The 27,449-nt window shown below is 44.2% G+C and overlaps 2 protein-coding genes across 15 annotated transcripts in view; both read right to left on the bottom strand.

The window, feature by feature from the left end:
- The window catches only part of STRADA (STE20 related adaptor alpha), a 42,679-nt gene extending 26,817 nt beyond the window's left edge, over positions 1-15,862 (bottom strand). For 4 of the 14 annotated variants that reach the window (XM_010380047.2, XM_030923196.1, XM_030923193.1 and 1 more), the window contains exon 1: positions 15,624-15,862. The gene's annotated coding sequence lies outside the window, so the exon portion shown is untranslated. Of the gene's footprint in view, positions 1-15,166; positions 15,344-15,600 lie in introns of all 14 variants that reach the window. The other 10 variants (XM_030923198.1, XM_030923194.1, XM_030923191.1 and 7 more) reach the window with 7 other exon arrangements.
- Positions 15,863-19,107: 3,245 nt separating this feature from the next.
- Positions 19,108-27,449, bottom strand: part of CCDC47 (coiled-coil domain containing 47) — a 29,793-nt gene continuing 21,451 nt past the window's right edge. The window contains exons 10-13 of the mRNA XM_010380042.2: positions 27,049-27,107; positions 26,628-26,737; positions 26,249-26,416; positions 19,108-20,843 (exon numbers count right to left, since the gene is read on the bottom strand). Coding sequence (XP_010378344.1) covers positions 20,763-20,843; positions 26,249-26,416; positions 26,628-26,737; positions 27,049-27,107 — 418 coding nt within the window. The 3' untranslated portion in view covers positions 19,108-20,762. The remainder of the gene's footprint in view (positions 20,844-26,248; positions 26,417-26,627; positions 26,738-27,048; positions 27,108-27,449) is intronic.

The raw sequence follows: 27,449 nt of genomic DNA on the forward strand, positions 1-27,449 counted from the left end.
GACTCAAGTGATCCTCCCATTTTGGCCTCCCGAAGTGTGGGGGTTACCAAGTGAGCCACCATGCACAGTGTTATCCTGCTTTTTAATAACTATTCTTAATGTTTATATGGGTATGACTTAATTTTAGACTTTTTAAATTTTCTTTACAACTCCTTGCTGAGCAGGGCTAACTCATAGGCAGTGTACCCAGAGTCAGCCAGTTTTAACTTCCTACCATGGTAGATGAAGACAAAGCTTCTTACATGATTATCTTCCACTGTATCTCCTGCTCTCATTAAACCAACATAGCTCTGGCATAATTTTGCTTAAATCAACAGTCCATATTTATATTACTATGACGATGCAAATATGGTTCAAAGCTGAGGCAAACAGAAATACCTGTCTCGGCCAGGCCTGGTGGCTCAAGCCTGTAATCCCAGCACTTTGCGAGGCCGAGGTGGGTGGATCACTTGAGGTCAGGAGTGCAAGACTTTAGCCCGACCAACATGGTAAAACCCCGTCTCTACTAAAAATACACAAAAAATTAGCCAGGCGTGGTGGCGGGCGCCTGTTCCCAGCTACTCGGGAGGCTGAGAAAGGAGAATTGCTTGAACCTGGGAGGCGGAGGTTGCAGTAAACCAAGGTCGCGCCACTGCACTCCAGCCTGGGTGACAGAGCTAGACTCTGTCTCAAAACAAACAAACAAACAAAAACAAAAACCAACCATGTCTCTTTTCCTGTTTTTTTTTTCCTTTTTTTTTTTGAGATGGAGTTTTGCTCTTGTTGCCCTGGCTGGAGTGCAGCTGCATGACCTTGACTCACGGCAACTTCTGCCTCCTAGGTTCAAGTGATTCTCCTGCCCCAGCCTCCTGAGTAGCTGGGATAACAGGTGCCTGCCACCATGACTGGCTAATTTTTGTATTTAGTAGATAGAGATGGGGTTTCACCATGTTGGCCAGGCTAGTCTTGAACTCGTGACCTCAGGTGATCCACCCACCTCGGCCTCCCAAAGTGCTGGGATTATAAGCATGAGACACTGTGCCCAGACAATGTCTCTCTTTCCTCATACACCTATTTTTTCCTAGAGTTAATAACCACCTCATTTGTTCACTTGCTTGGTTTCTCATATAGCTATTATTAACTTTTTACAAATACACCAATATCTCTGCTATTTGACTTATCCATATATTTTTCCATACCCTCAAACCCATCAATTTCAATTTTCTCCTGGAAGTTGCCTTCATAGGGCCCTGCAACCTCCTACTACAATCAGGAGTAGTTGCTTTTTAGGCCAGTTGCACTTAGTTGACTTTTTTTTTTTTTTTTTTTTTTTTTTTTTTTTTTTTTGAGGCAGGGTCTGGCTCTGTCATCCAGTCTGGAGTGCAGTGATGCGATCTCTGCTCACTGCAACCTCTGCCTCCAGGGCTCCAACCATCCTCCCACTTTAGTCTCCTGAGTAGCTAGGACTACAGGTACATGCCACCATGCCTAATTTTTTATTTTTTGTAGAGATGGGGCTTTGCCATGTTGCCCAGGCTGGAGTGCGGTAGCACGATCCTAGCTCACTGCAACCTCCGTCTCCCAGGTTCAAGTGATTCTCCTGCTTCAGCCTCCCGAGTTACTGGGACGACAGGTGCGCACACCACTACGCCTGGCTAATTTTTTTGTATTTTTAGTAGAGACAGGGTTTTCCTATGTTGGCCAGGCTGGTCTCGAACCCTTGATCTCAGGTGATCTGCCCACCTCAGCCTCCCAAAGTGCTGGGATTACAGGCGCGAGCCACTGCCCTGGTCTCAAACTCTTGAGCTCAAGCAATCTGTCTGCCTTGGCCTCCCAAAGTGCTAGGATTACAGGTATGAGCCACCGTGCCTGGCCCTACCCTGATATATATATATATATTTTTTGAGATGGAGTCTCGCTCTGTTGCCAGGCTGGAGTGCAGTGGCGATCTTGGCTCACTGCAACCTCCGACTCCCGGATTCCAGCGATTCTCCTGCCTCAGCCTCCCAAGTAGCTGGGATTACAGGTGCGTGCCACCACACCCGGCTAAGTTTTGTATTTTTAGTAGAGATGGGGTTTCACCATGTTGGTCAGGATGGTCTCGATCTCCTGACCTTGTGATCTGCCCGCCTCGGCCTCCCAAAGTGCTGGGATTACAGGTGTGAGTCACTGCACCCGGTCCTGATATTCTTATGGAAGCTCCTTCTCCAACCCTAGCTAAAAATCACTCATTTATCTTGTCATAAAATTTTAAAAATAGGCTGGGCGCGGTGGCTCAAGCCTGTAATCCCAGCACTTTGGGAGGCCGAGACGGGCGGATCACGAGGTCAGGAGATCGAGACCATCCTGGCTAACACAGTGAAACCCCATCTCTACTAAAAAAGACAAAAAACTAGCCGGGCGTGGTGGCAGGCGCCTATAGTCCCAGCTACTTGGGAGGCTGAGGCAGGAGAATGGCGTAAACCCGGGAGGCGGAGCTTGCAGTGAGCTGAGATCCGGCCACTGCACTCCAGCCTGGGCGACAGAGCAAGACTCCGTCTCAAAAAAAAAAAAAAAAAATTTTTTTTAAATAAAGAATTTATTTGAAAAAACATGATTAGAATGCATATTTAATAGTATTAAACACAAAGTATCATGCAAAAGAAATTTAAGAGGAAAAAAGGTCCATATCCCATGTAGTCTACAATAGAAAGAGAAAATTAATGTAGATAAAGAGGCAGGTAAATGTTTTTATCTGCAAAAAAAGTTTCTATGGTCTGGAAAAATTTCAGAATTTAAAAATAAAATCAAATTTTCTTTCTTTCTTTTGTTTTTTATGAGACAGGGTTTCATTCTATTGCTCAGGTTGGAGTGCAGTGGCACAATCTCAGCTCACGGCAACCTCTGTTTCCAAGGTTTAAGCGATTCTCCTGCCTCCGCCTCCCAAGTAGCTGGGACTACAGGTGTGCACCACCATCCCTGGCTAAGTTTTGTATTTTTAGTAGAGTGAGGGATTCACCATGTTAGCCAGGTTGGTCTCGAACTCCTGACCTCAAGTTATCCACCTGCCTCGGCCTCCCAAAGATCTGGGATTACAGGTGTGAGCCACCCCACCGGCCTAAAACAGAATGTATTTCAAACTAACTTGTGTATTTATAAACACCTATAGATGATCAGACATCCACCTTTAAAAATTCTAATTCTGCAGGTCTAGGGAGGGCCTTGGACATCTATATAGTTTTAAAAGTTCTAGCTGCTACCACTACCACCATTCTTCCCCACCTCACCACAAAAACAACAAAAGCCGTGCATTGTCAGGATTGAGAACCACTGAGAAAACAGATGGAGTAAGTTCCAGGCTCTTTTCTGCTTTTTCTAATCAGGTCTTGGAATAGTTCCTCAAACGTACAGCTGATCAAAAATCTCCAGTTAGAATGGCGTAAAACCCGGGAGGCAGAGCTTGCAGTGAGCTGAGATCCGGCCACTGCACTCCAGTCTGGGCGACAGAGCAAGACTCTGTCTCAAAAAAAAAAAAAAAAAAAAAAAAAACTCCAGTTAAATGGATAGTAAGAATCTTAAGAATATGAATATATTGGCCGGGCGTGGTGGTTCATGCCTGTAATCCTAGCACTTTCGGAGGCTGAGGTGGCTGGATCACCTGAGGTCAGGAGTTCAAGACCAGCCTGGCCAACATGGTGAAACCCCGTCTCTACTAAAAATACAAAAATTAGCTGGGCGTGGTGGCAGGTGCCTGTAATCCCCGCTACTTGGGAGGCTGAGGCAGAAGAATCGCTTGAACCCGGGAGGTGGAGGTTGCAGTGAGCCAACATCGCACCATTGCACTCCAGCCCGGAGAACAAGAGCAAGACTTCATCTCAAAAAATAAATAAATAAATAATATGAATATACCTTGCTGTTTTTCCACTTGTAGGAATTTGCCCTAGGGAAAATTTATGTAGAAATTTAGTTACAAGGATATCTCCTATAGTGTCACTGTCTATTATAGCAACCACTAGCCAAATGTGGTTAAACTTACATCTGAATTTGTAATAAATAAATAAAATTAAAATTTCAGTTCCTGTGGCTGGGTATGGTGGCTCACACCTGTAATCCCAGCACTTTGAGAGGCTAAGTGGGGAGGATCACTTGAGCCCAGGAGTTCAAGACCGCCTGGGAAACAGAGTGAGACCCCGTCTCTACCCCCACCCCAACACTGGCAAAAAAAAAAAAAAAAAAAAAAAAAAATTAGCCAGGTGTGGTGCTGATACTCTTAGCTACTTGGGAGGCTGAGGTGGGGGGATTACTTGAGCCTGGGAAGTCAAGGGTGTGATGAGCTATTACTGTACCACTATACTCCAGCCTGGGTGACAGAGAGACATCCTGTCTAAAAAAAAAAAAAAAAAAATTCAGTTCCTCAATCACATTACATTTCAAGTTCTCAGGAATCACATGTAGCTAGCAGCTTCTCTATTAGAAGATAAGAATGCCTGGGAAAGCACAGAACCAGCTGAATGTATCCATGGCTTATCTTTTTTGAAATTCTTTTTTTTGAGACAGAATCTCGCGCTCGTTGCCCTGGCTGCAGTGCAGTGGCATGATGACGGTTCACTGCAGCCTTGACCTCCCAGGCTCAAGCAATCCCCCACCTCAGCCTCCTGAGTAGCTGAGACCACAGGTATGTGTCACCATGCCTGGCTAACTTTTTTTTTCTGAGAAAAAGTCTGGTTCTGTTGCCAAGGCTGGAGTACAGTGGCGCAATCTCAAAGGCTCACCACAACCTCCACCTCCCAAGGTCAAGTGATGCTCCCACCTCAGCCTCCCGAGTAGCTGGGACTACAGGCATGCACCACAATACGCAGCCAAGTTTTGTACAGATGAGTTTTCACCATGTTGCCCAGGTTGGTCTTGAATTCCTGGGCTCGTGATCCACCCACCTCAACCTCCTAAGTGTTAGAATTACAGGCGTGAGCCACCGCGCCTGGCCAATTTTTTATTTTTAGTACAGACAGGTCTTGCCACATTGCCCATGTTGGTCTTGAACTCCTGAGTTCAAGAGACCCTCTGTGAAATTCTTAATTAATTAGCTCAGACCTTTGTAAGAGTTATGTCAAATAATCCCACTGGGCAAAGACACCTAATTTAGTCCCTCAGAAATATATCTGGAAACAGTTTATCTTGAGGGAAACACTGGAAGCAGCACTCCTCCATGTTAGGTGTATTGGTGCTACTGGTGGTTCATTATTAATAGTTTCTTCTTGTTACCTTTAATGGACACAGCTATGCCAGGAAATTCACAGTCCCTATCTTAAAATTCCAAGTACATTTTATTGTCATGCTAGGTGAAGTCCAATCACGTCTGCGTTTGTGTGTATGTGCATAGTGGCATATTTTTTTTGGGAGAGAGAATCTCACTCTGTCGCCCAGGCTGGAGTGCAGTGATGTGATCTCAGCTCACTGCAACCTCTGCTTCCTGGGTTCATGCAATTCTCCTGTCTCAGCCTCCGGAGTAGCTGAGACTATAGGCACGTGCCACCACGTCCAGCGAATTTTTTGTATTTTTAGTAGAGACAGGGTTTTTGCCATGTTGCCCAGATTAGTCTCGAACTCCTGAGCTCAGGCAGTCCACCTGTCTTGGCCTCCCAAAGTGCTATGATTACAGGCATGAGCCACCACGGCTGGCCAACAGTGGCATATTAAAAACCATTCTTTTTTTGGAGACAAGGTCTTGCTCTGTCACCTAGACTGGAAAGCAGTGGTGCAACCACAGCTCACTGCAACCTCAACCTCCTGGGCTCAAGCAATCCCCCTACCTCAGCCTTCTGAATAGCTGGGATCACGGGTGAGCAACTGTCTGGTTAGTTAAAAAAAAAAATTGTTTGGGCCGGGCGCGGTGGCTCAAGCTTGTAATCCCAGCACTTTGGGAGGCCGAGACGGGCGGATCACGAGGTCAGGAGATCGAGACCATCCTGGCTAACACAGTGAAACCCCGTCTCTACTAAAAAATACAAAAAAACTAGCCGGACGAGGTGGTGAGCCCCTGTAGTCCCAGCTACTCGGGAGGCTGAGGCAGGAGAATGGCATGAACCTGGGAGGCAGAGTTTGCAGTGAGCTGAGATCCGGCCACTGCATTCCAGCCTGGGTGACAGAGCGAGACGCCATTTCAAAAAAAAAAAAAAAAAATTGTTTGTATAGGCCAGGCGTGGTGGCTCACATCTGTAGTCTCAGCACTTTGGGAGGCTGAGGCAGGTGGATTGCTTGAGCTCAGGAGTTCAAGACAAGCGTGGGCAACATGGCAAAAGCTCATCTCTACAAAAATATAAAAATTAGCCAGGCATGGTGGCATGTGCCTGTAGTCCCAACTACTTGGGAGGCTGAGGTGGGAGGATAGCTTGAACCTGGGAGACAGAGGTTGCAGTGAGCCACGATCGCACCCCTGCACTCCAGCCTGGGTGACAGACTATGTTGTCCAGGCTGGTCTTGAACTCCCGGGCTCAAGTGATTCTCCTACCTTGGCCTCCCAAAGTGGTAAGATTAACAGTATGAGCCACCACACTCAGCCTAAAAACCATTTTCTTTTTTGGGAAGGACAGAGTCTCGCGCTGTTGCCCATGCTGGAATGCAATGGTGTGGTCTTGGCTCACTGCAACCTCCACTTCCCGGGTTCAAGCGATTCTCCTGCCTCAGCCTCCCAAGTAGCTGGGATTACAGGCACCTGCCACCATGCCCAGCTAATTTTTTTTTGTATTTTTAGTAGAGACAGGGTTTTACCATGTTGGTCAGGCTAATCTTAAACTCCTGACCTCAGGTGATCTGCCCACCTTGGCTTCCCAACTAAAACCCATTTCCTAAGAAGATTTTGGGTCTGCCAAGGGGCACAAGCTACACACACTTTTGCAAAGAGGTAGGATGCCCTTCTATTCAGGTATGAATTTTTATCAGGCTCCTCAATTTTCACTACTAAATGTTTAAGACATATGGGTCATATATAACTGACAGTAAAACAGCAGTACTCCTGGTATTTGTCAGAATACAATCTCTTTTATTTTTTAATCTCCTTTTTAAAATTGTATTCAATTCTATTGTTTTTTCTTCTTCCTTTTATCTTTGCTTTTCTATTCTTGTTTATATTATTTTTCATCTCAAGTGGAACTTGCTCAAAGAATACAATCTTCAACCCACTCCCATCCTCATATCTCTAAAAAGACCAATTTAAAGAAATAGTATTTACAGACTGGGATTCTGCAGAAGAAGGGGTAATATAGCAGGCCTAACTTCTTATCCTTTAACAAGTCTGCTTTAGCCACTGGCTGGCATCAGGGAACGAGGATTTTGAGAGATTTCCCATTTTCCTAGAAATGACAGAAGTGGCTTATTATGCCTAAATTATTTGTACAAACAGTACGGTTTATGCTGCTTTCTCTTTCTGGGAGTCCAGTTTTGACACATGCCAGGCAGAGGCTGCCTACATGACCATCCTGGGTATGGAGTTTCTAATGAGCTGTCCTGGTTGATAACATTTCACACATGCTGCCACAACTTCTTGCTTTGAAGTCTGTGTCACTCTACTGGGGGAGGATCCTTGAAGTTTGCTCCTGGTTTCCCCCAGACTTCACCCCATGTGCTGTTTCCCTTTGCCGGTTTTTCTTTGTATTCTTCTGTTGAAATAAATCCTAGCCATGAATGTGACTTATGCCGAGTCCTGTGAGTCCTCCTAATGAATTACTGAACCTGAGGGTGTTCTTGGGAACCTCCAACACAGGGATACCTGAAGGAAATTATTTTAAATGTTCTAAATCTATTCCTGGATTAAGGCTGGCCAATGGATGGCTACAGGCCTAGGTCTTACTCTATTTGCCTCCAATAAAATTGTTTTTACTAAACTGTACTTGAATAGCCTTTATTTTATATCCAAAGCTCTAAGAAACTTGTCACTGTTTTCAATAAGAATGTTCTAAAAATGCTTTTATTACTGTGTTCACTAAATGAGAAGCGGCAGAAGAAATGTCATTCTGGATTAAGAAGCAGGGACAGGCCGGGCACGGTGGCTCATGCCTGTAATTCCAGCACGCAGCAAGGCTGAGGCAGGCGGATCACTAGAGGTCAGGAGTTAGAGGCCAACCTGACCAACATGGTGAAACCCCATCTCTATAAAAAATACAAAAATTGGCCGGGCGTGGTGGCACTAGCCTGTAATCGCAGCTACTTGGGAGGCTGAGAATCGCTTGAACCTGGGAGGCAGAGGTTGCAGTGAGCCAAGATTGCGCCACTGCACTAAAGCCTGGGCGACAGAGTGAGACCCTGTCTCAAAAAAAAAAAAGACAAAAGAATCAGGGATACTTTTGCTTTTTCTGAATTTTTGCCAAACTAACTTCAATCTTGACCAAATTAATCTTTCCCTAACAGCATTTACCAAATGTGTATTTCAGTCCTAGGTAAGAAAATGGTAAAGACACACAAAGAACTTGGAAACGTTTCAAAGATAGTAAAGATTAATTTAGAAATATAGAAGCTATTAGGAAAGGTTAACATCTAGAAAACAGCGAATTTGGGTGGGCACGGTGGCTCACACCTGTAATCTCAACACTTTGGGAGGCCAAGGCAGGTGCTCACCTGAGGTCAGGAGTTCAAGACCAGCCTGACCAAAAGGGAGAAACTCCATCTCTAATAAAAAATATAAAAATTAGATGTGGTGGCGGGCACCTGTAATCTCAGCTATTTGTGAAGCTAAGACAAGATAATCGTTTGAACTCAGGAGGTGGAGGTTGCAGTGAGCAAGAACGCACTATTGCACTCCAGCTTGGGCGACATAGCGAGACTCCGTCTCAAAAATAAAAGAAAAGAGAGAGCTAATTTCACCCATAGTGTTACTATACAAATGGTAAGAATAATCAATAAGGTTAAAACATGGCTAAAGGCTCATTAAGAGTAACCTGAAGTCAGAGATTTATACTTAACGTGACAATATGGTGTGGTGAAAAAAACACATACTCTGAAATAAGACAAGCATGGTATGAATTGCATTCTTGCATCTGTGTTAACTTGATCAACATACTTCGGCTTGCTGAATCTCAACGTTAATAACTCTAAAATGCGGTTAATGACATCTGTCTGACACCTGAGACAAATACCTTTCTCCCTCTGATACTGATGCTTATAATAATGGCTTATGTTTCTAGGAGAGACTTTAAAATTAACTTTTTCAGAGAATTAGAAAGATTAGATCGTCAGGTTTCTGATTTAAGATTTTAGAATCTCACCTCTCTCCCAAGGTCCCAATTAAGGTAAAGGAATACAAATAATAACCATATATCTGAGGACAGAATGAGAGGAGCTATTAGTAGATGAAATCTCAGTAAATTTCTAGGAGGTGAAAAGTGGACAGAAGGGTGCTGTCTCAGGAAATGGAGAGAAAGCTGCAGGCTAGAATGTGAATGGAGACTATAGTAGAGGAGACGGCAGTTCTGCCCAGCAGACAATCCTAAGGGGCTCTGAAATAAAACTGTAGCAATAAGGAATGAGGGAAGGAGAAGTGGGGCTGAAAACAAGTCCCTGGCATAACTGCCCACTCATGTCCATCAGTCTTAAATCCACAGAGCTCCCAGTCAGCAGCTTTTCTATCCCTTTTTTTTTTTGAGATGGAGTCTGGCTCTGTCGCCCAGGCCAAGCTGGAGTGCAATGGCGCGATCTTGGCGCACTGTAACCTCTGCCTCTTGGGTTAAGGGATTCTCCTGCCTTAGCCTCTGGAGTAGCTGAGATTACTGGCATGTGCCACTACGCCTGGCTAATTTTTGTATTTTTAGTAGAGACAGGGTTTAACCATGTTGGCCAGGCTGGTCTCAAACACCTCAGGTGATCCACCCGCCTTGGCCTCCCAAAGTGCTGGGGTTACAGGTGTGAGCCGCCGCGTACCCAGGCCCATATACATTTTTAAATAAAATTATTTGAGAATGTACTCCAGTAAAATGAGACTAAAATCTAAAAAGGAAGCTATGAGATATAAAAAATGGTGTGTCCAGCCGGCCGCAGTGGCTCACTCCTATAATTCCAGAACTTTGGGAAGCTGAAGCGGGTGGATCACCTGAGGTCAGGAGTTTGAGACCAGCCTGCCCAACATTGCAAAACCCTGTTTCTACTAAAAATACAATAATTAGCCAGGCATGTTGGCGGGCGCCTGTAATGCCAGCTACTCGGGAGGCTGAGGCAGGAGAATTGCTTGAGCTTGGGAGGCGGAAGTTGCAGTGAGCCAAGATCATGCCATTGGACTCCAGCCTGGGTGACAGAGTGAGACTCTGTCTCAAAAAAAAAAAAAAACAGTGGTGTGTCCATTGAAGAGATATCTCGAGATGATAGCTATGAAGCTGATCAAGAAAGGAATCAGTCAAAATTAGAACATGAACTCGGCAGGTTGAAGAAAATATAATAAGATCATGAAAGATTATAAAGGGGCTGGGCGCGGTGGCTCAAGCCTGTAATCCCAGCACTTTGGGAGGCCGAGACGGGCGGATCACAAGGTCAGGAGATCGAGACCACCCTGGCTAATACGGTGAAACCCCGTCTCTACTAAAGAATACAAAAAACTAGCCGGGCAACGAGGTGGGCGCCTGTAGTCCCAGCTACTTGGGAGGCTGAGGCAGGGGAATAGCGTGAACCCGGGAGGCGGAGCTTGCAGTGAGCCGAGATCCGGCCACTGCACTCCAGCCTGGGCGACAGAGCCAGACTCCGCCTCAAAAAAAAAAAAAAAAAAAACAAATAAAGGATGAAAAATATCAGGGACAGGGTAGAAAGTGGCCTGTTTCTTCCCCCCGCCCCTCCCCCCAAAAAAATCAAACAGAAAGGCAATCAAAAATTCCAACAGAAATTAAAACTATATTTTAAAAGTCAAAGTCCAAATTTGAAACAAACTTAAATTTGTGTTATAATTTTGAGATAGTATGGCTGGGCGCAGTGGCCATGCCTATAATCCCAGTACTGTGGGAGGTCGAGGAGAGTGGATCACCTGGGGTCAGGAGTCCAAGACCAGCCCAGTCAACATGGTGAAACCCTGTCTCTACTAAAAATACAAAAAGTAGCTGGGCGTGGTGGCACATGCTTGTAGTCCCAGCCACTGGAGAGGCTGAGGCAGGAGAATCGCTTGAACCTGGGAGGCGGAGGTTGCTGTGAGCCGAGACTGTGCCACTGCACTCCAGCCTGGGCAACAGAGTGAGACTCTATCTCGGAAAAAAAAAAAAAAAAAAAATTTTTTTTGAGATAGTTCAGCAAGGAATGAGAAAGAAAATCCACTTGACCTTGAATGATAAGGAAGTTAGGACAGGGGAATGCAGTGCAGAATAACACTTGGCTGTTTTGTGAATAATACTTATGACTATAAGTGCTCATTATTAGCTTATAAATTTTAAGTCTATAGACAAAGCATGATAAACTTAATTACAGTTATAGAACAGAATGTAAATGCCTTCAAATTTGATCATATGAAAGTAAAGTTTCTGGCCGGGCGCGGTGGCTCAAGCCTGTAATCCCAGCACTTTGGGAGGCCGAGACGGGCGGATCACGAGGTCAGGAGATCGAGACCATCCTGGCTAATACGGTGAAACCCCGTCTCTACTAAAAAAAAAAAATACAAAAAACTAGCCGGGCGACGAGGCGGGCGCCTGTAGTCCCAGCTACTCGGGAGGCTGAGACAGGAGAATGGCGTGAACCCGGGAGGCGGAGCTTGCAGTGAGCTGAGAGCCGGCCACTGCACTCCAGCCTGGGCGGCAGAGCAAGACTCCGTCTCAAAAAAAAAAAAAAAAAAAAAGAAAGTAAAGTTTCACCGGACAGAAGATGGGAAATGAACAGGGAAGAGATAGAGGAATGACTGGGGAAGCGAATATCCCTGTCTTCCCAAAAAGGTAAAGTTAATGCCGAAAGTTGATAGGATAACAAATAGAAACTTACGTACAATATTTAAGGTTACAAAGGTAACCAACAGAAGTAAAAATAAAGGGATTCAACTATCAAAAGTTGGGAGGTGCTGGCTGGGCACAGTGGCTCATGCCTATATTCCCAGCACTTTGGGAAACAGAGGTGGGTGGATCACTTGAGCCCAGGAGTTTGAAACCCCATCTCTATAAAAAATACAAAAACTGGCCAGGTGCGGTGGCATGTGCCTGTGGTCCCAGCTACTAGGGAGGCTGAGACGGGAGGATCACTTGAGCTCCAGAGGTGGAGGCTGCAGTGAGCTGAGATTGAGCCACTGCACTCCAGCTTGGGCAACACAGGGTCCCTGAAAAGAAAACCAAAAGAAACAAAAAGAAAAAAGAAAAGAAAAGGAAAGAAAAGAAAAAGTTGGGAGGCAGTGAGGAGGGGGTGGTGTGAGATTCAGCATGACCTTTACTCTCTTGGAAAAATAAGGATAAGATTCCCTAGTCATTTCTCTGTCTCTCCTGTCAGTGGAAAGTCTAAACATGTTGTTTAAAATTACAGAAGTCTATCATTAAAGAATTAAAACAAAAAATGATTAAATAATTAATGGGAGCCGGGCCCAGTGGCTCATGCCTGTAATTCCAGCACTTGGGGAGGCCGAGGCAGGCAGATCGCCTGAGCTCCGCAGTTTGACACCGCCCCGGGCAACATGGTGAAACCCCATCTCTCCTAAAACACAAAAAATTAGCAGGGTGTGGTGGCATGCACCTGTAGTCCCAGCTACTCGGGAGACTGAGGCAGGAGGTTGAAGTGAGCTGTGATCGTGCCACTCCACTCCAGCTTGGGCTGCAGAGGGATACTCCATCTCAAAAAAAAAAAAAAAAAAAAAAAAAAAAATGGCCGGGTGCAGTGGCTCACGCCAGTAATCCCAGCACTTTGGGAGGCCAAGACGGGCGGATCACAAAGTTAGGAGATCAAGACCATCCTGGCTAACACGGTGAAACCCTGTCTCTACTAAAAATACAAAAAATTAGCCAGGAGTGGTGGCGGGCGCCTGTAACCCCAGCTACTCGGGAGGCGGACGCAGGAGAATAGCGTGAACCCGTGCGGCGGAGGGAGACCGTGCGGCGGAGGGAGACCGTGCCACTGCACTTCAGCCTGGGCGAGAGCGAGACTCTGTCTCAAAAAAAAAAAAAAAAAAAGGGAACAGACACAAGGATGGAGAGAGAGAGAGAGAGAGAGACGAGAGACCAGTAGTTTTCTTTATAGCCCCCTATACAATTATTTTAATAACTGCACACAGGTATTTTCTTTGATAAAATCGTATTAATAAATTTCATCTGAGCTGGTTTAGAATAGCTCTACCTAGTGATTAAGAGTAAATGGTATACAAATTATGAAGGACTTTTCTATTTTCAGCTTGAATCATGTACAAATGAACTTGCCCAGGCTGGTCTCAAACTCCTGAACTCAAGCTATCCTCCTGCATCGGCCTCCCAAAGTGCTAGGATTACAGCCATGAGCCACCATGCCCGGTTATCTGTATGACATTAACATCATCACTATGCTCCCTTCAAACGTCCTTAAAATGAAAATGTAAATTTCCTTAAAATGTAAATTCAAATGGAAGGAGAGGGCAGATGGGTATCATTCGAAAGATATATCCACACTTATCAAGAATGAATAAATACATATGTATGTATATATATTATGCATATATTATATATGCACATTATATATTATATAATGTATACATATATGTATACATAATACATTATATATTACATATGCAACATATATGTATTAATATCTATATTATATATGTACATATACACATATTGTATAATATATGTACACATATATGTATGTGTACATACATATTTTTTGCAGACAAGGTCCTGCTCTGTTGCACAGGCTGGAGTGCAGTGGTACTATCACAGTTCATTGCAGCCTTAAACTCTTGGGCTCAAGTGATCCTCCCACCTTAGCCCCCCAAGTAGCTAGGACTACAGGTATGCCCACCAAGCTCGGCTAATTTTTTAAAATTTTCAGTAGAGATGAGGCCTTGCTATGTTGCCCTGGCTGGTTTCAAACTCCGGAGCTCAAGCAATCCTATTGCCTCAGTCTCTCAAAGTGCTGGGATTACAGAGGTGGGCCACGGTACCCACTCTCAGAAACGTTTAACACTATATATGTGTGTGTGTGTATATACACAAAGCAATATTACTAGTGGAGAGATACAGAAACAGCTTTATTGGCGGGGCGCGGTGGCTCAGCCTGTAATCCCAGCACTTTGGGAGCCCGAGGCTGGTGGATCACCTGAGGTCAGGAGTTCGAGACCGGCCTGACCAACACTGTGAAACCCCGTCTCTACTGAAAATACAAAAATTAGCCGGGTGTGGTGAGGGGTGCCTGTAATGCCAGCTACTCGGGAAGCTGAGGCAGGAGAACTGCTTGTACCCAGGAGGCCGAGGTTGCAGTGAGCGGAGATGGAGCCATTGCATTCCAGCCTGGGCCACGAGGGCGAAACTCCATCTCAAAAAATAAAATTAAAAATCTAGAGAGAAAATAATAAACCCAGCAAACATTTATGGCAAACTTTCTACGTGTCAGGCACTGTGCTAAATGCTTCATGAGCAGCTCACAAGTATTATCATCTCTGTTTTACAGATCAGGAAATTAAGGTGCAGGGAGGTTAAATGCCCAAAGTCACACAGGTAAGTGGTAGGGACTAATTAAATCTGTTCCAAAGCCTGTGTTCTAAAAACCAGAGCAAACTTCCTCCATTTCTGGGGCCACAACCATAAACACTGCATTCCAGCCAAAACACCTCTAAGAAATCTGATTAAAAAGTAGGGGACAGATTTGACCAGTTTAGCACTGTACCTAAAGGCTGAATTCACAGGCTTCTAGGCCGGTGATCAAATTTGGTTTCTTCCTTAACTCTCAGAGACAAGAAACAGTCCTGGGTGTCTTCAGAAAGGTATGAGTGTCAATGAAGAATTGTCTTAACGTCGCATATAGGTATTGGAACATGCTTCTACTTGAACAGACATTACAATAAGAAAAGGGCAGATTCCAACGGCTTTTTCTTCGAGGAAAGTCAAGTTAAAGTATGTTAGGATACAGGAGAAGGCTGGGCAGAGAGGTTAGTTCCCTATTTCCTGAGAGCTATGAACAATTTTACCTACCCAATGCCCTTCCCTCGAACTCTCTTCCTTACCCCCAACCCCCAACCCCCATCTCTGGCGCCTAAATCCCCTGCAGGCACTCAAAAAATATTTTTGGAAAACAAAAAGACAACGACCTCTTCGTTTAGGCCGATTCTGGGAGCCATCTGTATCTTGTGTCCTTAGGAGGACTTGACCTGCAGCCCGAGGTGCGCGGCGGCTGGGGAGAGCGGAGAGTTCAGCACCAGAGTCGGCCACCATTCTGCCTGAGCAGGACAAACCGGCACCCAGCCCTAGGTTCCCACCTGGAAGCCCTGGGGGGTGGGGAGGAAGGGGAAAGCAGGAGCTAGCCTCTCTCGCCCGGCAACTCCGCTTCAGCGTCTCCCAGCCAGGCCCAAACCTATTCTGCTCTCGGGCTGCGGCGCCTCATTGCGAGTAGTCGAGGACGCGGGTTAAAAAGGGGGCCCGTGGAGGGTGAGGGTGAGCCCGGGATGGCCGCTCCGACGAAGGCCCGGGCCTGGGGAGATGGAATCGGTGGCAGAGCGAGGAGGGACTGGGCCCGGCGGCTCACCAGGCACCCCGCCAGGCAGGTACCTGTTCCTGGAGTTAGCAAGTAGCCCCGACCGTCTTGGCTCCGCCTCCTCAGTTTTACGGCCGCGCCGCCGCCAGGCCGGTTGCTGGGAGGGGAGTACGCAACGTGCCATGCGCAGTCGGGCGACCGGGAGGGCGGATAGAGCGCTCCGCCCCGCCCCTCCCTGCGGGGATGCCCCGCCCTCCCGAGGGTCCCCGGTTGCGGCCGGCCCCAGCAGCTGCAGCGCTGAGAGCTATTCTCATCTCTGGTGGTCTTTCCCGCCGCGCGGCGCTTCCGCTTAGAGCCTCCGCCGCCGCAGCACGAGGGAGAAGCAGGTGGCTTCAACAGTGAAAGACCAGAGAAAGGCAAACTTGGCTGTTCCTGAGAATTGTTTTTTTCTCATTTCATGTGGTAGGACTTATATGGGAAAACCTGCCTCGCACTTTTCTTGGACGACATCTCAAATGCCCCTCACTTTGGCCTTTCGGGCACCAGACAACAAGCTGCAAACGGGGAAGCCCATCCGTTCTTTGCTCCCCACTATTTGTAAAACGAGGAAAATAGCTCAACTAATGAAAACGATCATCTTGTCCCCTCTGTATCGCCCCCCCCCGCCCCCCCCCATGCTTTCCTCATCCACAGCTGAGGCCGTTTGTGGAAACCTATCAGGTTTGTCCAAACCAGGTTATGCAGAGCTTGAGAAATGAGGAAGTGATGGACTAAGCCCCATTCCTGTGAGACTAGGTTTTTCAGTGACTTACTTAACCCCGCGTGCGCAGGAGAGGGTGTCCAAAACGCGGATATATAGCATCAGGTAATGAACACTCGCTCTTCACAGCTCTGAGCCTTAACACAGATTTAGACTGTCCCAACTTCCAAGACTGGGGATGTTTAGCTACATCCAAGTAGGGACTGATAGAAATATGCCCCTGGAAGGCCGGGCGCGGTGGCTCACGCCTGTAATCCCAGCACTTTGGGAGGCCGAGGCGGGTGGATCATGAGGTCAGGAGATCGAGACCATCCTGGCTAACACGTGAAACCCCGTCTCTACAAAAAATACAAAAAAATTAGCCGGCCGTGGTGGCGGGTGCCTGTAGTTCCAGCTACTCAGGAGGCTGAGGCAGGAGAATGGCCTGATCCCGGGAGGCGGAGCTTGCAGTGAGCAGAGATGGCGCCACTACACTCCAGCCTGGGCGACAGCGAGACTCCGCCTCAAAAAAAAAAAAAAAAGAAAAAGAAAAAGAAATATGCCCCTGGAATTGTGGGACCTGTATGCACATGAGGTCTCATTTGATCTTACATACATCACTTTTTTGGGGCGGGGGGAATGGAGTATTGCTCTGTCGCCCAGACTGGAATGCAGTGACGTGATCTGGGCTCACTGCAACCTCTGCCTCCTGGGCTCAAGCAATTCTACTGTCTCAGCCTCCAAAGTCGCTGGGACTACAGGCGCACGCCACCATGCCCGGCTGATTTTTGTATTTTTGGTAGAGATGAGGTTTCACCATATTGGTCAGGCTGGTCTTGAAATCCTGACCTCAGGTGATCCACCAGCCTTGGCCTCCCAAAGTGCTGGGATTACAGGCCTGAGCCACCTGCGCCGGGCCACATCTCTTTGATTTTATCGAGTGCTTTGACATTGCTAAGGGCTACCCTCACATGCTCTCATTCTCAAAATAATATGCCACTCTCAGGAGCAAACTTGGTAAACTCACAAAGCAACGCAGTATAAACAGAGAAGTAAAATTTCTAGCAGTGTTCTACTGAAGGGTCTTTCACATGTGGTCTTTTGGAGCAGAGTATTAGAGAAGACTGCCTGAAAAGATGCTAAACTTCTTGTCATTACAAATGGGCAGAGAAAACATTGTTGTCTCCTAAATATTCTGTTTTAGCAGTCTGTAACAGAAGACACTCCTATGGGTATAACTCTTTTTTTTGAGACGGAGTCTCGCTGTATCGCCCAGGCTGGAGTGCAGTGGTGCAATCTTGGTTCACTGCAACCTCTGCCTCCTGGGTTCAAGCGATTCTCCTGCCTCAGCCTCCTGAGTAGCTGGGATTACAGGTTTGTGCCACCACACCCGGTTAATTTTTTTATTTTTAGTAGAGATGGGGATTTGCCATATCGGCCAGGCTGGTCTTGAACTCCTGACCTCATGTGATCTGCCTGCCTCGACGTCCCAAAGTGTGGGGATTACAGGCGTGAGCTACGGCACCTGGCCTCGTCTCTCTTATATCCTTTCACATCATTCAAAATGAGAGGAGGCAGGAATGGTAAGGAATGAGAACCTGGGAGGATAAAGTACGCTGTTTCACCTCTTCCTGCCAAATCCACTGGATTCTTGTACAACACAATTCTAAACAATCTTCACATTGCCAATTCCTATTGAATGGGTAGAATAAGAAATCAATGTTTTACTTTTATCTAAATTCCATCTAAAGAAAGTTGTTAGGGCTGGGCGCGGTGGCTCACGCTAGTAATCCCAGCACTTTGCGAGGCCAAGGTGGATGGATCACAAGGTCAGGAGATCAAGACCATCCTGGCTAACATGGTGAAATCCAGTCTCTACTAAAAATACAAAAAATTAGCAGGGCATGGTGGCACGTGCCTGTAGTCCCAGCTACTCGGAAGGCTGAGGTAGGAGAATCGCTTGAACTTGGAGACGGAAGTTGCAGTGAGCCAAAATTGCACCACTGCACTCCAGCCTGGGCGACACAGTGAGACTCTGACTCAAAAAAAAAAAAAAAAAAAAAGGAGTTTCACATCTGGTCTTTACAGGGAAAGGTTTCCTATTACTAAGGAAACAGAATCATAAGCTACTCCCCTCTTCCTCAAAAAATACCCTATCAATTTTTGCAGATAAAGAACTCTGAAAGGATCTGCTTGGTTTCTACTGGGAGAAAGAAAAGCAAAAGAGGGTAAAGCAATAATGCATCACTTGGAGACCAATCCTAGATGATGCCTTATACTTGCAAAGTGCTTAAACAGTTTACAAAACAATCTTACATATACAATATTATCTCTTAGTGTTCAACTATCTGTGAAGTAGGCAGAGCACATAATTAGTATCCTCACTTCACATTAGGTTCATAACTTGCCCAAAGTCAAAGGATTAGTAATTAGTTCTGCTGGCACTAAAAGCCAGATCTTTGTCTTACAGTCCAGTGCTTATTTCGGCATTGCTAAACATCCAGGCAATGCAAACGAGATTGGAGACTTAGTGGTTTTCCAGTGTGTGACACTAAACAACATCCTCCTCTCTTTGTCCTCGCATTCACAGGAGAGCTAATGGAGTCTTAAGAGGTGGACTGCAGGGAGGAGCCCATAAATAACATATGGGGCTCTAAAAATATAAAATGTTTTTAAAATGATTGGTAACAACAAAAGGAATATTCAGATTAACTCTTTTGAAAGAAAAGCACTTCAGTGCTGACTTTTATTGAACAGAAAGAACTTTCCTCTGAGCTTATATTCTTGTAGGATAACTCCAGAAAGTCAAGGCGGCACGCTGAGATTTTGTCAATCACTTTAATATATGTCCATAGGTAGTTCATATGAATGCTTAAATTACAAAATTAGCTGCCATGGTCCAAACATATGGGACTTTAGGAAAGCTTTTCTTACTCAAAAGATAACTAAGACTATCAACTTTGATTTCTAAAATGTATTTTAAAGGTTTGTAAAACAAGGCTAATACTACAATTATATAATATTAAAGTAATTACGTTTTATGTTACTTTTGTTATTTTAATAACTTAACTTCATGAACTGTTAAAAATATTATATTTGCATCTCTCAGTTTACATATTTCTGTATTAACCCAGAGAAAAACTCATGTGAAAAGTTTCCATGCAGTTACAAAGGCAGCAGCACATGCTGTTTTCACAGCAACTTGTTGTTATTGCCTCAGAACAGGCCTGCACTAAAGCATGAACAAAAAATACCCACCACCCCACTCCCACCAGAAAACCCAACCCTTACCCATCCCCGGCAAAAATTACCTGGTACAAGCAATGAGCTAAAAAATGCTTTCTTAGTAAGAAGCATTTATAAAATGCAGACATCTGAACAAGCGAAGTGCTCGTGCAGATACATGGGCCTCTCCTCCAAGAGTTGCTTCGGCAAGAGGCGGAAAGAACTCTCAATAGTTTAGGAAAGCTCATTTTCAAAAGTATACTTATACATATTCATGGCCATTTCTTTGAAAGAACATACCCAGCCTCAACTATGGAAAAAATAAAAGCAGAGGGAGAAGCAAAGGCACACAGCCATAATACAGAGAACAGAGCTTCTCCATGAACATCCACCAGGCTGCAGCTACCAAGAAGGAAAAAACATTTGTGACTTCACATAGACCAATGATCTTACCTAGGTGAAGCATTAATTTTTCATGCATTTGTTACTCAAAAAAATAAACATACAACCACTTAAAATACAGCATTCATGTTGTCACTGGTTTGTGATATCAGGTAAGGAAAAAACGATGCTCCTGTCCCTAGAAATTCCTGTCCCTGGAATTTTCCATGTACATGTCAGTATCCTACTGCCTACGGACTTCCTATTAATTCTGTTATCAGTATCTCCTACCTAAAAACATACACTACATTATGTTCTGGGTCCCTGAAATTTCATTACCACATACAGTGTTCTAATTTTTACTTTTTCTCAACTTTAATGTAGACATACAAGAAAACATCAAGCAATGTTTATTGTGCAATTCCAATCATTATTTGCAGAATCTTGTTTTAGAGTCAGTCTTTATAGCCATTTCAACTGCTTGGTTTAAACAAAAAGCAATAATCTGGTTATCTACCTATAAATTTCACGGTATTTCTTCAAACGCTGAAGTACTAAAAGCACTGATGATTCGTATTATAATTTTTAAAATATTTAAAAACACAGATTTCATAGATCATTCCTTTTATAAAATAATCAAAATAATTTGATTATCTGGAAAACAAATTCTTGAAACAGAGCCCTTTCAAGGTTATCTACAACCTCTGTAAAACTCCAAACCCCAAACAGAGTAGATGATGAAATAAGGATTTCTCAGTTGCCCAAGACTGTCTGAAATTTAAGGTTGAGAAATGGACTGGCGTTTTTCATGTTTCCTGTGAATTCAGAGCTTAGAGGTGGCATCAAAACTCAAATCTCTGGGATGGCTTTACATGGCTTTCACTTTGATTTGTTTCATTTTCATTTGCTTCTTTTCCAACTTCTTTTGCTCACGCCTCAATGCAGCTTCCTAGAGAAAGGCGGCGTAACAAATAGAAAGAGAAGGGAGCGGGGACGAGAGAATTCAAATTAAGCTCGAAACGTATGTTAAAAAAAAACCAAATCAGAATACTGCCTATAGTATTATTCAAAAACTTAAGCTTGCACCATAAATAATATTCTAAAAGATAGTTATAAAAATAATTGCCAGTATCTACATTAGTGAATGAAAATTAAATAAACAAATGAAGCAAAGGTAAACTAAAATCTCAGTTTAGAAACTACTACAATTGGCCGGGTGCGGTGGCTCACGCCTGTAATCCCAGCACTTTGGGAGGCCGAGGCGGGCGGATCACGAGGTCAGGAGATCAAGACCATCCTGGCTAACATGGTGAAAGCCCGTCTCTACTAAAAATACAAAAAAATTAGCCGGGCGCGGTGGCGGGCGCCTGCAGTCCCAGCTACTTGGGAGGCTGAGGCAGGGGAATGGCGTGAACCCGGGAGGCGGCGCTTGCAGTGAGCTGAGATTGCGCCACTGCACTCCAGCCTGGGCGACAGAGCGAGACTCCGTCTCAAAAAAAAAGAAATACTACCATTAACCAGGCTTTGTTATTCTGGTTTGATTTTTTTCTGTACCCAGGAAACACTTAGCCTGATGTTCACCATACCATTCATGATGGGATTATATCATAAATGTATAACTGCCAAAAGATACATTCTACTTCAGCTCAATGAATTTTAAGAATCTTGTTCCATCAGGTTATTCATTGCAAATTTCTTATTAGCAATTTCACCATACCATTCACGATGGGATTATATCATAAATGTATAACTGCCAAAAGATACATTCTACTTCAGCTCAATGAATTTTAAGAATCTTGTTCCATCAGATTATTCATTGCAAATTTCTTATTAGCACAGACAGCATATCTGCATACAATACTTAAATTCATAATGCTCTATTTGGGACATTATCATATTTTTATCATATTTATCAAATGTGATAAAAATCATCAAATTTATCATATTTTTATTTAGGAATTAAGAAGTTATATAGAAAAGGAAGAAAGTTCAGGTATTACTATGTGGACTGAGAGAAGCCTCAGAGGTCAAGTCAAAGTATGACTTCACTGTTGGCCACTAGTGGTCACACCTGATTAAAGTTTATTTCAGCTACAATCTCAAACTTCGTATTTTTAGGGTACTGGAGTAAAAATGTACTCAGAAATATACTCCTCAACTGGTACAGGATGGAGAAAATAGGGAAGAAGAAAAGAAGAAGCGCAAAGCATATATAGTTCTTCATAGTGCAACAAATTAGATTTCAAAGGGTGATTTGTAAATTCCTGGTTTGGGAACTATTGACTGTCTTAGGTTTTTTCTTTATTTTTTTGAGATAGGGTCTTGTTCTGTCACCCAGGCTGGAGTGCAGTGGCATAATCTCGTGTCATTGCAGCCTCCGCCTTCTGGGTTCAAGCCATTCTCCTGCATTAGCCTCCCAAGTAGCTGGGATTACAGGCACGTGCCACCACACCCAACTAATTTTTGTATTTTTAGCAGAGACGGGGTTTCACCATGTTGGCCAGGCTGGTCTCAAACTCCTGACCTCAGGCAATTCACCCACTATGGCCTCCCAAAGTGCTGGGATTACAGACGTGAGCCAAAGTGCCCGGCCAGGTTTTTTTTTTTCTTTTAGACACAGTCTTGCTCTGTTGCCCAGGATGACTCTCCTGCCTCAGCCTCCCACGTAGGTAGGATTACAGGTGTGTGCCACCACACCTGGCTAATTTTTATATTCTTAGTAGAGATGGGGTTTCACCATATTGACCAGGCTGGTCTTGAACTCCTGACCTCAAGTGATCCACCTGCCTCAGCCTCCCAAAATGTTAGGATTTATAGGCATGAGCCACTGTGCCCAGCCTGTCTTAGGTTTCTTTTCTATTTTTTTTTTTTTTTGAGGTGGATTTTCGCTGTTGTTCCCCAGGCTGGAGTGCAATGGCACAATCCCAACTCACTGCAACCTCCACCTCCCAGGTTCAATCCCAATGTCCTCTTCCCATTGTCCCAACCCCTACCTTCACCACATTCATTCTTTTCCCAGCACTACCCAACCCAATCTCTCATATTACATATTACACACACGTGTAAAACCAATGATACACAGAACACAGTATCATGTAAGAAATATTGGCCGGGCGCAGTGGCTGAAGCTGGTGGGCCACTTGAGAGATCAGGAGTTCGAGACCAGCCTGGCCAATGTGGTGAAACCTCGCCTACGCTGAGGTGGGTGGATTACTTGAGAGATCAGGAGTTCGAGATCAGCCTAGCCAATGTGGTGAAACCTCGTCTCTACTAAAAATACAAAAATTAGCCGGGTGTGGTGGTGGGCACCTGTAATCCCAGCTACTTGGTAGGCTGAGGCACGAGAATCACTTGAACCTGGGAGGCGGAGTTTGCACACTGCACTCCAGCCTGGGCGATAGAGTGAGTTTGTCTCAAAAAAAAAAAAAAAAAAAAGATAAATATATTTATGCTAGCACATTTGAGAGATATTTAAGTCAATACATGTGAAAAATGTTCAACTTCAATAATAATTCAAAAAATAGCTGGGCACAGTGGCTCACGCCTGTAATCTCAGCATTTTGGGAGGCCGAGGCAGGTGGATCACCTAAGGTCAGGAGTTTGAGACCAGCCTGACCAACATGGTGAAACCCCATCTCTACTAAAAAAATACAAAAATTAGCCAGGCATGGTGGCAGGTGCCTGTATTCCCAGCTGAGACAAGAGAATCGCTTGAACCTGGGAGGCAGAGGTTGCAGTGAGCTGAGATCACGCCACTGCACTCCACCTGGGCAACACAGCAAGAGTATGTCTCAAAAAAAAAAAAAAAAAATTCAAAAAATACAAAACAAGGGGGATACCATTTCACCACCACCAGAATCAGGAAAAAAAAAAAAAAAAAAAAAAGGGCCTGGCATGGTGGCTCACGCCTGTAATCCCAGCACTTTGGGAGGCTGAGGTAGGCAGATCACAAAGTCAAGAGATCAAAACCATCCTGGCCAACATGGTGAAACCCCATCTCTACTAAAAATACAAAAATTAGCTGGGCGTGCTGGCAGGCGCCTGTAGTCCCAGCTACTAGGGAAGCTGAGGCAGGAGAATCGCTTGACCCTGGAAGGCGGAGGCTGCAGTGAGCTGAGATGGCGCTACCGCACTCCAGCCCGGTGAAAGAGCGAGACTCTGTCTCAAAAAAAAAAAAAGTAATAACTAATTTTTGAAAAGATGTGAGTAAAAAGGAGCTCTCTGGCTGGGCACAGTGGTTCACACCTGTATTCCCAGCATACTGGGAGGCTGAGATGGGAGGATAGCTGGAGCCCAGGAGTTTGAAGCTGCAGCGAGCTACGATTGTGCCACTGTACTCCAGCCTGGGCAACAGAGCAAGACCCTGTCTCAAAAATGAAAATAAAAATAAATTAAAAGAAAAAAAGGAGCTTTCATACCATACACTGGTAGAAGGGGTTGGGTGGGTTGTTCTATTGATCTCCCGATCTTTTTACAAGGTACCCAGACCAAATACTACAAAGTAAGTGGTAGTTCAAAAAAATTAAATGATTTACACCTATAAGAAGTTTACAATCTGACTCAAGTTAAGTTTCAGGCCCCCTCTTCCTTTAACTCATTATAGTTTCAAACCTTAGAAAGAAATGTAGAACTTCCTTTTTTATAGAAAAATGAAAGGCATTATCTATTAATGATTCCTTTGTAGATTCTTCACATGTACACATTAAAAAGCCATATTTATTTATAAAGAAGACTGCATAAACACAGAGCTACATTTTTTTGGGGAAAAATATCTATCACTAAACCAAGCCAAATAAAACAAAAACATGATTAAAGGGGTAAGATGATGATGACAGGCCTGCAGTATCCTGGGCAGTTCACTCAACAGCATTAATGACACTGCTGTCAAATGCAGGCCCACATAGCAGCTCACATTTTCTTGGACACATGACCCCTTTGCTCCTAAGAATATTCTTCAATTATCTCAAGATTATTCTCATTAAAATGCACATCTTCCAGAACTTTGTCCTCTCCCTCTTTTTTCTTTTTGAGATAGGGTCTCCCTCTGTCACCTAGCCTGGAGTGCAGTGGCTTGATACCTGCTCACTGCAACCTCTGCCTCTCGGGTTCAAGTAATTCTCCTGTCTCAGCCTCCTGAGTAGGTGGAATTACAGGAGCACACCACCATGCCAGGCTAATTTTTTTTGTTTTTAGTAGAGACAGGGTTTCAGCATGTTGGTCAGGCTGGTCTCAAACTCCTGACCTCATGATCTGCCTGCCTCGGCCTCCCAAAGTGCTGGAATTACAGGCGTGAGCCACCACGCCCGGCCTGTCCTCTCCCTCTTTTTTTTTTGGCTGCCCAGGCTAGAGTGCAGTGGTATGATCATAGCTCACTGCAGCCTCAATCTCCCAGGTTCAAGTAATCCTTTCACCTCAGTCTCCCAAGTAATTGGGACTACAGGTGTGCACCACTATGCACAGCTAATTTTTTTTTTTTTACTAGTAGAGACAAGGTCTCATGATGTTGCCCAGGCTTGTTTTGAACTCCAGGGCTCAAGCAATCTGCTTGCCTTAGCCTTCCCAAGTGCTGGGATTACAAGTGTGAGCCACTGCACCTGGCCTTTGTTCTCTTTTTTTGACCAGCATTTACAAGGTCTAAAATTTTAGAGCTGAGTGGCGCACACCTGTAGTCCCAGCTACTTGGGAGGCTGAGGCAGGAGAATGGCTTGAACTCGGGAGGTGGAGATTGCAGTGAGCCAATATTGCACCATTGCACTCCAGCCTGGGTGACAGAGCGAGACTCCATCTCAAAAAAAAAAAAAAAAAAAAAAAAAATTTAGAGCTGAACTACAGCATCTTATTTCAGAAACACATCAGATCATACTGAGCTTTCAATTATAACATACTATACCCAAAAAGCTTTTGAGTTTGAGATTCTAGTTAGGTAAAAAACAGAAAACAAAAATACAAACAAAAATATTGGAAATCTCTAATTCTATAATCAGATTTTAAATTTTACATAACAAGTTTATTTAGATAATAGGGCACATGTGCTGCCTTCTATTAAAATTTCTATTTTTTTTCCACCAAAGTGTTTGGCTTGAAAACTGATAATGGAATTTTCAAAATGAAACTGTGCTGGAGGAACAGGATAATACTGGTAATTTTTCACGTTCACAGACTCAGTGTGGCACGGCTTGAACAGGAAGGATTATTTATTCTTCTTTATAGTGTTATCAATTGACATAATGTCCCAAATGTTTAGAAAATGCTAAACTTTTAGCCTACAAAGATTACCTTAACAACCAATAGAACACAAGCAGGCATCCTTACAAATTGTAGTTTTACACCAGTGATAAGACAAGTTTGTCTAACCTCCAGCCTGCGCTGTTTCTCAGGATCTTCCTCATTCATGATTCGCTCCTTCTCTGCTCTTTTTTTCTCCTCCCGCCGAGACTGTGCTGCTTCCTGTCTTTGCACATGTGTCAGTTTCAAGAAGTTCTCTTCTACTCGAGCACGGTTCTTATCTGCTTTTTGTTTGCCCTTCCCCAAGAAACAAAGTGTTTCATAAGAAATCCACTTCTAGTCAACAGCAGCAAAATCCCGTTTAGCATTCTTTCATAAAATTACTCCCATTTGGCACTTCTAAATCAACCAGCAAAGATTCAGTCACTGAAATCATTGATAGCTGCCCTCCCCTTGAGAAGAAACAAAAAAAGGTGCCAATTTATATAATATAGGCATTGGGTCTTACTTCTCTGTTGAGTCGGAACTTTTTGGCTTTATCAATAGAATAAATCACCATGTTCATCAGGGGTAGCAGTGCCTCCATATCCTTTGGGTAAGTGTTACCTGAGCCAGGCACTGGAAAACAAAGCCATTTTTCCTACTGAGTTAATGGTAGCATTATTATTTCCAGGTTACCCAACTCTTTTTTTTTTTTAATCTTAACAGACTCATTTCTCTAAGTTTCTTAGGCAGTTAAAATGCAGCAGAAAACATAAATTAAAATATGTAAAAGGTAGTTTCTTCTCGAAGAAATCTGGAAATCAGTAAGCAAGCATAGGGTTATAGTTTTGATGTGGTTTTAAAGTTATCATTTAGGAGGAAACAATACTCTCCTTAAGGTCATCTCAGAGAAGACTAAGAACCCAGAAAGGACCCAGAATACTTACCATTAAATGTAAACAATAGTGTCCTCTTAGTGTCAGGTAGCTTTAAAGGCTGACCTTCCCTGTCACAAAAGAAAAGGCAATTAAGAAGGAATACAAGAAAGATGTTTTCCATGTACACAAGTCACCCAATACACTTAGATGAACAGATACCTCCACATAATCAACACAGTATTTGGCTTGGCATCCCCAAGTCAAATATAATCTCAGAGCCCGAAGGAGCTTTACAGGTCATCTGGTCCACTCGTCTATCTGATGGATGCATTCTCAAGTGATCTTTATCCTACACTTGAACACCTCCAATGATGTTCCCTCCAGGCAAGGGTATATTCCATCTCACCTGGGGAGCCAGAAATGAGCCTATATTTAAGTATGAGGCCCATATTTTAGATAACATTTTTGCT

Source organism: Rhinopithecus roxellana, chromosome 19 (assembly GCF_007565055.1).
Source record: "Rhinopithecus roxellana isolate Shanxi Qingling chromosome 19, ASM756505v1, whole genome shotgun sequence".
NCBI classification, from domain to species: domain Eukaryota; kingdom Metazoa; phylum Chordata; class Mammalia; order Primates; family Cercopithecidae; genus Rhinopithecus; species Rhinopithecus roxellana.